Source organism: Vigna angularis, chromosome 5, assembly GCF_016808095.1.
Source record: "Vigna angularis cultivar LongXiaoDou No.4 chromosome 5, ASM1680809v1, whole genome shotgun sequence".
NCBI lineage: Eukaryota > Viridiplantae > Streptophyta > Magnoliopsida > Fabales > Fabaceae > Vigna > Vigna angularis.
The window spans coordinates 24176523-24188321 of record NC_068974.1 but is presented as its reverse complement, the minus strand read 5'-3'; the positions used below and the strand labels follow the sequence as shown (position 1 = coordinate 24188321).

Below are 11799 nucleotides of genomic sequence, written 5' to 3'. Positions count from 1 at the left end.
CTATAAAATTTGGTATGTTTAACAAGGTGTTGTGTAGCTTACTTGGTGAGAGCTCTTTGAACGGGCTAAGTGGTCTTGTGGTTACATCTTTGTTAGAACATAAATGTTATGTTATTTATTTGATGTTATTTTAATAAAGTGCAACACATGTTTCGGTTGCTTGTTAGGTTTGATAGTGAAGATGTTGACTAGAATTAAATGGATGTGGGTTCAATTCTTAGAGAGAAAAGTTTAAGAGAAACCTAGATTTTATTTATATTTTTGAGTACGGGAAAAAGGGTCTTTTATACTTTATTAATTGGTGTAGAAATTAAATTAGGGGTTGTAGGAAGTAAAGGATGCATGTTAAATATCTAAACTGAAATTTAAAAGAGATTGACATGAATCTTGGTAGGGTGGGCAACTTCATTTTAAAATTTGGTTGAGAAATGATAGGGTAAGAGATAAGTAGTTTCCAATATTTAAAACAGATTGTTAAGAGTTAAAGATAAGTTGGAAAATAAAATAAAAGAGGGTCTCCACTTTTGAAACCCTAAACCTACGTGAAAGAGAGAGAGAGAGAGAGAGAGCGAAATAAGGGAGAGGGAGGAATCAACTGCAAAAGCATGAGAGGCTTGGTGTTGTTGTAATCTTTGTGGGTGGAGAAAGCCTTAGTATCGATCAAGGTATGGAAACACTTACCTTGTTTTTATTGTATGTTGTACATGGTTGTGTTCTTGACTGTCCTAAATATATGGGATATACATGAAAATGTGTTTCTACATTATGATATGGTGTATACCATGATGATTAGGGGGTTTCTTATAATAATAGGATTCCACTAAGGGTTGGGTTAATTGTATTTCTGAAATTATAATTTCATACTTGAAATATACCACAATTCCTACTTTATAAAGAATAATTGTAGAAGGTAATTGTGCCACGTATATGAATGGAGTATATATATTAGCTTTATTGAATCTTGTTAAAGAAAATACAAATAAACATTTATTTTATAATTAATGGTGAGTAAATAGTTAATTTAATATGACAAGTACATATTTAGCTTTTTAGTACAATAAAATTATTGTAGTGTTAATACAAACATTTTAATTCTATTGATTGTGTTTCAACTTCATTAATGATTAAGGCAATTAAACACAAATATGGTATTTAATGATAGCTACATGTATTTATTACAGAAAAAATTAATGTTAATATGCAATTAAAAATAAAAGAATATTTGAGCTTTTTTTTATAAATTTAAAATAAAATTAAATATGTTTGTGGTCTCTTGGATACAAAATTATAATTTATTTTTGTCCAAAATTTTGATTTATTTTGATCTTAAAATTTAAAAATGATGGATGTACTCATCTTAACTCAAATATGTTAGTTATTAGTAGGTGATAAACAATGTTATATACTGGTATTTAAGTTGGAACATGTGAAATGATGTAAATAGATAAACACTAACATAAAATATAAAAAAATTAATACAATTGAATTAGATATATCTATTTATTTTTTAAGTTTGAAAATCAAATTTTATCAAAATTTGATGAATTTCAATTTTATGTCAAATTTTAGAATTAACGACATATTTAAACCTTTCAAATATTTAATGATTCCTTTCATTCTTTTCTTATTCAAATTGCAAAAGAAAATAGTATTACTAAAAATAAAATATATCAATATTGTATTAAATCAATTATTTGTTTATTAACTTTTTAACTTATTGTACATATAGCCATGTTGTAAACTCAATTTAATTTCCGAGGCCAGTTTATTATCATACCATTTTAATATTTACAGGTCATTTTCTGTATGTGTGTGTGGGGTGTGTGGGTGAAGTAAGAATATGCCTTTTGACTTTTGACTTACTTATATTGATGAATAGATATTTTATTTATTTATTTTTCATCAAAAGATAATTAGCAACCAGTTTTTAATTGTCCATTTCAATATATTCGTGTTATTTTCAGAAAGTGAACTTCGACAAATAGATAAGGCAAGTGTGATCTAAAATTTCGTATCCGTTGACTTTCATAGATGTTTTATAAAGCATGATTTAGCCAACACGCATGTGCAATAGTGTCATTATAGTCAACACGCATGTAAGAACCTTGTACTATTAGAAGCCTGAACATGACAGAATGTTACTATAAACAGTAACCAAATCACAGCACCCTTTTGTTCTCCATGAAAACAGATTTTGATATGGCCACTAGCAAGAACTTTTTCAACATTACGTAACTATTCTACTGGATTACTTTTGAGGTCTGTAAATAGATTACACTAGTGCATCATTATGTACACACTCCAGTGACTCACATACATAGACAAAGAATATAATAATTATTGCACATTCCACTGTTCCCTTTGTTGTATTCTAAAGATAAGCCAATTTCCTTTTTGTGTAAGACACATCAAAGAAGAAAATTTTTCAAGTTCTAATAACTGGACCCCTGTACAGTCCTCTCCGGATCACAAAGTCATCAGGAGGTTGAAACTCTTCTAACCAAGTCACTTCAGAAACCGTCACTCCATCCAACTCAACATTAACTGCAGTGGAAATGATGGTTGGCAATAGTGCAATATGATTAACAGAACATAGTTTTAGATGTTGGTTGGTGATGAAGATAAATGAGATTACCTGGGAGATCTCTCCGTTGGGATCGCCGGAAGTAGGTGCAGTGTCTTCCATGCTCTGAAGAGTAAGGAGGAGACAATATGTCAAAGATAGCACAAGGAGTTATAGCTCTAAAACAATGGATGTTTCCTCCACTGGTGGGGTAAAGAACTGTTGTGGGGCTTGGTGCTGTCATATCAGTATCTTTCACAAGCTTTGCAGGTCGAACTGTGAATCACAGATTAACAACTTTTGGTGTCAGGAGGATAAAAAAAAGGGTATTAATACTTACCAAATTAGGGCAAATAAGACAGGTAATACAATGAAGGAAAATTGATCACAAAACAAAAGGATAGTACTTATTCATACAAACATGTAGCTGCTGAACTACTATGGTCCCTACACCCACCCCTGCAGTCTGCTATTTAAAACCCTGAATTAGATGCAGGCATGAACTTTTGTTTCTTTTACTTTTTGAGACAGTTTCAGTGGCATAGCATAAGAAACATACCATAACTTACTTTCAACAAACTCATAAAACTGATATATCAAGTCATTATATGTCCAGAGAATCACTGATTTACAAGTAAACCAAAAGTATGATTTCATAGCAGAAATGGTTTAGGTATAATAATAATAACATTGGTTTTAGATAACCCTGATGTAATTTTAGTAGTAAATATTTTGGGGGATTCATTGGGTGGGTAGTAAAACAAGAAACAGCTACATTTCCACGACCAACAACTTTCATATTTTATGGTAAATTGGTAAATTCCAGAATTTATTCAAAGAAATTTGTAGTACTGTACATAGCCTTACCCCGAAAGTGGAGAGACTACTTCCAGGACTTGACGACTTGTCAACTTCTAAGAAAATTCTTAGCCCTCGTTTTTCATTCCTTTGACACTAGTGTTCTAAGTCAATTGATAAGTTAACAACTAATAATCTAAATTGTTCAGAATAAGGCATTAAGAACACGATAAATTATTGTTTATACTTTATGATTTGTCAAAAGGAATAAATGTTTAGAAGTGACACAAGTAGTTTAGAAGATGCAACTCATGTAGATCGAAATTCTTCTCCAATCAATTATGTTCACTATGGTATTGAAGAAGCCAATCAAGCTCAAATAATAGACGACGAGAAAAATAAATAAAAGTAGAGCTTTAAGAATTTATAAATAATCAGTCAATCCATCAAAAAATTATCCAACATGAAGAATATGACATGCAAAACAAAGGATCAGAAGCCATTCAAATTCAAAAGGATTTCTGATGGAAAGCACCTCCAGCTTCACACAAGGGAAGATAATGAAAATTCTTTAAACTTTTCAAGTTTCTAAAAAGAAACTCAAACTTTGTTCCTCTTCCAAGGAAGGTTCCTTGGTGAAGACCTCAGGAAAAGATTACTCCCATGTATGAGCTGAAGAATAAGAAGACAAGCTAGGTGATTTCCTTCAAAAGGAAACTGTAAATCTTCAAATCCAACTTAATTTTGTGAAGAACCAAATTTTAGTGGCTAGATCTGTTCCATCTAAATTGCATTCAATAAAATTAGAGGTCCAGGGGCAGTTACAAATGTATGGGGAATACATATATTCACATTGAAGTACAAACTTCCAAAAATTCTCAATATTCTTGTAGAATTTTATATGGAATGAGCGATTTCAGTTTTAATTAGATAATGATATAAGATAATTTTAACATGGTCTTTGATAAAACTTTTGGAATTTAAGTAACATTAATATATAACAAGGATTGGAAAAATTCTAGGTGAATGTTTATTTTCCAGTCCCATTCATATGTGCTATGAAAGAGCTTGTTATATGTAAAATGAAATAGAATTTGTATTGACAAACGAAAATAACAACACCGGCCTAGAATTAGATAGCGTTTTCAGAAAGTGTTACTGATGCACACACACAGAAGAACATATCCACTTATCAGTCTAACATTGTCACTCAGACCTTCTTGCAAGGTTTCAATATTAAGAGTATATAAGTTCCCAAAATATGACTCTGTCTGTTTTATTTGGTCTTTGCGCTGGTACACACACTAGCAGATGAAGAAAGGATAAAATTCACTACAGTTTATGGATTTGAATATTATAACTGTAACCACCCTGATATAAATCCAAAATGGTCGAGTGTTCTATCAATCCATTATGACTTCCTTACATATTAAAGCACTTAATAGTACAGAGTAATAGATCAGGAAGTAGATGAGTAACTAAGAACAACAATCTATCCTTATTCACGTTTACTTTACAGTGCCATGACAACTTTAGCCTTTTCATAACGTATTCTTCATTAAGCTCCAAACGATACCAAATAAAATCAAGAAAGGACATATGCCACGTATTGATTTCTGAACTAATATTACTCCAGTTTTTATCTAAGCTGTCCAATCGGAATATTTTGGTGATGCCTAGTACAATGCTACCATCTCTTCTACCTCAACGAGGCTGGAGTTAGAGTTCTTTAAGAAGGTAAATGCAAGGAGAAAGGGCAATCAATCACACTCGCATGTAAATACGGAAGACTAAAACATAAACAGAGCAATAGTAAAATATATGAAGTTATAGAAAATAGACCTTCAGATTGATCAGGAGAGCCAGATGCATCGATCCAATCATAGGATTTAACATGCATTGAGCCATACAACAACTTGCTCAACACTGTCATTCCAGGATGATTATGGAGAGGAATGATAGACGAGGGGGGCATGCAAAAAATTCCTATCTGCAAAAGAGAAAGCAAATAAAACTTCAGTTAGTATTGCTAATATAAGGCCCAAATACATAAAAATCTCTGACAGAGTAAACATGATCTGAAGTTATGAGACTTTACTTACAGAGAAGGAGTCACATTCATGCAAATGCAAATATTTTATAGGTGGCAAGGATTGATGGCTCCCATTACGTTCAAGTGCTGGACCAGGCCAATTCCGAACTAGTTGTGCTTCTTGTTCAAGACCTACATCTGACGGCTTGATTCTCTCTGTAGAAATATTATGTAAGGTTATCAATAAAATATCTGTTAGACATGAAAATTATTGGGCTGCAGGATCAAAGTCATCTAATCTAAGAACTAAGATAGGAAACCATAAAGGTATTAGTAGTAATGTGTTAATTCTGTCTGCACTATAAACCACGCAGGCATGTCTCAAGATGAAGGAAAATAATTGAAGATACACACTTTGATCATACAACTTATGACAAATCCCTCTTTTCCTCACCTCAAAAACATAGGTCCAAAACTGTATCGACTAAAATCCATTATCTAAATTGACAAGTGAAACAAATTTTACACCACAAAAATTGATGGTAACAGTTCATCAGCAGAAGAATATATTTCAAAAGGATAATCTTTTCCGTTATCCATTAACAGATAATAAGCAAGTAAATTTGTAGTGACAAATAAAATTCTAATTACCACAAAGCTTCAAGTTTAATTCATCCTAGCTTTAAACATAAAAGTGTGACCCAAATCCTACCCTTAAAAGGAGAAGGAATGAAAAAGGATTGCAAGCAGACTAACAGTGCGGTCCCCCTCAAAATTCAACCTTGAGGTTATAACTCCTTCAAAAAGACAAATACCTTAAACTGGTTTTGACGAAAGCATAGAGACAAGTGATCCAGAGGAAAAAGGGAGGGAAATAAAGAAAGCTTGAAGTTATTGACAAAGTATAGAACAATCAATAATCCAGAACTAACTTTTTTTGTACATCATAAAACATTCTAAAAGTTAACCATAAAAATGAATATAAAAGCAAGATAAACAAGTCAAAAAGGAAATATACCTAACTTCTCACGAACTTTCTCAATGACCTCTTCCGACACAGGTCCATCAGATGAAAAGGATGCATTGCATAGCCTATAAAGTCTCTGTATATAATATGGCATCTTGCAAACTTGAGACCAAGTTATCTATTCACTCGGACCAAAATCCCCAGGGTCAGCAAGCTGATAACACCTTGTAAGTGGCTTACTGATTGCAATAGGGACTGGATATACAATTAGATAACAACCGTATTTTAGCCTCAGAATCAAACCATCGGTAATGAATCTGCATGGTCGTAATGTTTCCTTCGCAACAATTCAAACTAATGGATCTATTGAACAAGGAAAAAGCAATAACGAGCCAAAAATCAATGACCTCTACTTCAAATATAGACATATCACAGCAAGTGCAACCACAGATCACGAAGTAATACCGATATAGCCAATAGAATCCCCGTCAATTCATTCAAAAGCATTAACAATCAATTGCATTTTGAGGCAATCATTGCAAAAGTTACATTATCAGTATAAAAAAGCTCACACTGTCAACTCATTACTTTTAAGGTATTTATGGTAAAATTAACAAACCACACCATACATGATGATTTATGATTGGATCAGTTGGTGCATCCACTCTTTACTCCACTATTATTATATACATTCACCAAAAGGAACTCACTTTTAGATCAAAATTAAGTAAAACCCAGCACAGATAAAACCAACGTGAGACTCTCCATAACTTCCACTCCATAAAGCACACCTCCCAGAACCCAATGTGATATTCCAAGAACAAAACACAAATTTTTATTTATTTTTTTATTTATTTGCGTCATAAACAACATGAACACCGCTAGTTAATTAATTAAAGCAGGGAAGATTTCCAAAACGAGAAATAGAGAGTGACCCCACAGAAGTAGCGAGGTGAAAGGGCGAGCAAAGTGATCAAAAAGGGATTTTGGATCAAAATCTGAAATGGGGCAAATGAGATTCCGACAGAAGAAGGGGAAGGGTGGGAGATGCAGAAGAAGAAGGTACCTGGGAGAGGCATGATTAGAGAGAGAAAAGGGTGAGGAACATGGTGGATTAGCAGAGGAATGAGAAGAAGAAGATGAAGGGGCTGTTGAAGGAAGATGAATGGACGTGCATAGAAGGATGAAGAGAGGGATCGTTGTTGTGACTGTGAAAGGGTTGGAGGTGAAAAGAAAAAGGCCCAAGGAAGATCTTGGACACGTCATCAGTGTGTGTGTGTTTTATTTTCTGTTTGGTTGAAATGAAAAAAAAAATTGAGAAAAGGAATTGCAGGTTTGCCTTTTGTGAGATTTTTTGAGCCGTTTTTGAAGTCCAGCTGTTCCCCGACCACCTTTTTTCTTTCGTATGTTTTTCACAGCTGTTAAAAGGAAAATGACAAACGTGCCTCTCATTTCCTGTCTACAAGGTGTAACGAACCAGCATGGTACAATAGTTTTACATAACTTTATCCTTCAAATAGGGAATAAAGATTCAATTTTTTTGTTTTTTTTGTCTGTAAAAAAATCTTATCGGAAGAAATCTATCTTACCACAACTTATTTTATATTCAAAATCACTTATCAATACTGTAACTCATTTAATGAAGAGATACGTGTTTCAGTAATTATTGATTAAAGAGTTTTGTCTTTAATTCAAAGAATAAAGTTAATTACTATTTTTTAATATTTGGTTGCTTTTTTTAATATATTTTTAATATTTTCAAAATTTTCAATGTAGTTTGCATCTTAGTTAAAATAAATCAACGTGATTTTTTATGTTGTATTTATGTTGGCAGTTAAAAGAGTGGTGATTTGCTAGGATAAATATTTAAAGGACAGATACAACACTCATTTGATATTTTTTTTATAAGGATTCATTAATTGATATATGGAATAAACGTTTGGGTCACCAATTAAGAATGATCCTAAAGTTCATCATGTGAGTCAGTAGAAGGAATAATACTAAAATCTATTATATCTGTTCCCGTGCTAAATAACATAGGAATCATTTTTTACTATATTGAGTTTTAACAAAAGAGACCATATTGAGTTTTAACACCATTTTAACAAAAGAGACCATATTGAGTTTTTTTTTTAAATATAGCAATGACATTTAATAAAAAATAAATAGAAAAATATTAATGAAAAGAACATTAACGGTTTTATCCTTAAGAATTATCCTGCTAATAAAAAAAAATAAAAACAATCAACATTATAATACAACGTGAAAACTTGAAAATTGGAGAAACTCATTATCATTGTTTAATGATAACTAGAGAATAACACTATGTAAAAAATTTTACAACTAAAAAATAATTCAATTTTAAAAGAAACTAGTTAAAAATAAATATAAACGAGATAAATAAAAATTTAAAAAATTAACATCATAACAAAACTCAAATAAAAATAACTATTATGGACGTGTCTTAAATATAAATATTTCTAGTGATACAGGAAAATAAATAGAACGTGGAAGTGTCTTGAAATGAAAATAAACAATTTTCGAATTAAATCAAAGACTTACCCCTTTGTCATTTATATGTTAGTTTTCCACAAAAAAATATTGAATATTTTTGGGGATGTGTGCAATATAAAATACTCATCGTAGATTTCGTGTTAGCAGGCCTAACTTTAGGTAGAACCATATCATAGTATCCTAGTCATTCTTTCATAATGTATTTAAATCTTTTTTCCAAGAGTCAGATAACTTTCGTAAGGTTTTATTTCTTACGTAATCACACTTTTATTTATTATGTGACACCTGTCCTTAGAAGTTGAATAATAAATATTAAATCATTTTAGTTAAAGAAAATTTTTAATTACTTTATCCGTATTCAAATGTTTTCCATGAACAATAAGTTTAATGAAATATTTTCGTATCAACATCAAATAGAATATTTTCTATTACCTAAACTAATTTGTAGGTAGATTTTAAACCAAGAGTTCCAACTGTCTCAAATTTTACTCTATTTAATCAAAATTCTAGTTAAATAAAACTCTATTTTACCATCTCTAGTTTTTAATTCTTCTTAGTCATTTATTACAAATAGTTTATATTCTATATGGTATATGTTATTGACCAAAGATCGAAGAGTGAATACCGTTTGGTCTGATTGATGCGTCAGGCAAAAATCAACTAGAGCAAAGAGTTTTATTTACGATAAACTGAAATTGGGTTAACACCTAATTCATTGAGCCGCACCTAAACTATAATTAAGAAACCAATAATTATTATTATTGGGCTAATAATCTAACAGTTACGAGGATAATGACATAATTGGTTAAAGATATTGATTACGGAATAAGGAAACAGTTTCTAAGTAACCGACCGAAAAGAAGGTAAGTCAGTTTTATTGAATCTGTGGTAAGTTTAAGGTCCATCAGATAGCTTATAAATAAAGGACTAAATCGCAAAGGTAGGTAAGTTTTAATAAATTCTAAGTATACAATCTCTATCAAATATTATCACTATTCTTACGGCTGTCATTGACTTGAGCGTTGGATTGTCTTTAGCAGATATCTCTCCTCCGAATCAGACTAGAAGGACTTGAAAAAAGAGATACAAAAGTTAGACAATAGTTAAGAAAAGCAAAAAGGTTAGTCTTTCCGCCCTATATAAATATACCCGAAACATATTTATTAGAAGAAAAAAAAGAAAACGAAAAAGAAAGAAAGTGAATAATAATAATATAAATTTAAAAAAATTTGTGATTTATGACAAATAGTTATATGCTAAAGGAAATAACTATTTACTTAAAAAAAAAAAGTAAATAACATTTTAGAACAAGGGGACGTTGTTCTTTCAAGATAAAAACAAAATTACTGTAAAATTATATAGTATATCATATGATTATTTTATTTTAGAATTTGGAATGCTGATCTTTCATGAACAATTTAATAGTATTTTTTGGCGAAATAACTTTTAGGATAAGCATGGGATATTTAATCTTGAAAGGCAAACTTTAATTTTATATGTTGCTGGTTAATTCGTTGGCCAAGAGACATGCTGTCCTTTTGTAAATATCTGAATTAATTGAATATATTTTTTAATGGTTTTTATTTTAAAACAGTTGTATTATAGAATTAAATTTATATATCTTTAAATAAATTTAATATATTTATGGATTCTTAATATATATATATATATATATATATATATATATCTAATTTTAATTTTTAATTGAGTCACATAATGATGATTTTTTTTAATTATTTTAAAGGTTTAATTAATTTTAAGTTATTTATAAATTTGATTATTTTTAAATAAGTTTTTGTTAAAAAAATTATCTATTGAATATTTTGGTTTTCTTTTGGCTTATCTCGTAATATATATATACATATATATATATATATAGTATCTAATTTAAATGAGTCACATAATGATGATTTTTTTAATTATTTTAAAGGTTTAATTAATTTTTAAGTTATTTATAAATTTGATTATTTTTAAATAAGTTTCTATTAAAAAATTATTTATTGAATGTTTTAAATTTTTATATTTTTTGAATTATTTTTGTTTAATATTTTTATTAACTGTGATGTTACTATTCTATTGATTTGTCGTAATATTGCTTAGTTGTTTTCAGGAGTTCAGAAATGTAAGGTTTTGTAGTTATTATAGAATGATATTGTAATTAATGTAAAATATTAAGTGACATTTATTGTTTTAATTAAAAATATGTTGGATAATAAGATCATCATGCTTTCCAATAACTTTTATGTGATCACCTACAAGAGATTAATATTATCACTCTAATGACTTCGTTCATCACTGGGAATGAACTTTGTTCGTAAGATTTTAAGAGAAGTGAGGAGTTTTAGCTCTACTTGTGAGTAAATGGCTAGTAAGTTACGTACGCAAGTTGTAGTTGAGAACTTGATATTTGCTTAGTTCTTGAAGAGTGAAAGTCTGGAAACTCTATGAGGGTGCAAATTGCGAAAACAGTTTATTAGGTTGTTTTGTGTGAGTTAATATCTTACGCTTAGGTCACTTGTGTTTAAATGGTGTATAATACCATTTGTGTCTTGAACTAGTGTGTGAGATCACGAGTCGTTACATTGTTGTTTGATAAGGTGTTTTGAGATTATGTGTAAGAAAAAATGTGCTATGAACTCTGGGATATGATAATGGGTGTGGTTAGAATGTTGGTTGAGGGATTTATTGTGATTTTTATATGTTTCATTTGTGAATGGTATTGTAAGGTTGGTTGGTTGTATGTTAGCTCGTCCTTGTTTTGTTTGTGTGTGACTATAATAATCGCATTTTTATACAAAAACAAATGATAACATAAGTGTAGTTGAAGATCCATTATTGTTAGGATACGTGTTGAGGTTTTAGTAGGAAGAGTTTTATTTTGGTAGTTTTGCATAATAATGTATTAAGGATATTTTCTTTTTCTAG

At 30.3% G+C, this 11799-nt stretch overlaps 1 protein-coding gene across 2 annotated transcripts; it reads right to left on the bottom strand.

The window, feature by feature from the left end:
* Nucleotides 1–2095: 2095 nt before the first annotated feature.
* Nucleotides 2096–7622, bottom strand: LOC108338970 (plant cysteine oxidase 4). Of its 2 annotated transcripts, none has more exons than XM_017576061.2 (6): nt 7427–7622; nt 6412–6723; nt 5464–5609; nt 5204–5351; nt 2636–2839; nt 2096–2544 (listed from the first exon to the last, which is right to left on the bottom strand). In XM_017576061.2, exons 2-6 carry the CDS (start codon nt 6512–6514, stop codon nt 2426–2428), a joined length of 720 nt encoding a protein of 239 aa, XP_017431550.2. In that variant the 5' UTR covers nt 6515–6723; nt 7427–7622; the 3' UTR covers nt 2096–2425. The 2 variants fall into 2 exon arrangements, with proteins under 2 accessions (XP_017431550.2, XP_017431551.2); XM_017576062.2 differs by having other exon boundaries at nt 6412–6615.
* Between the last annotated feature and the right edge of the window lie 4177 nt (nt 7623–11799).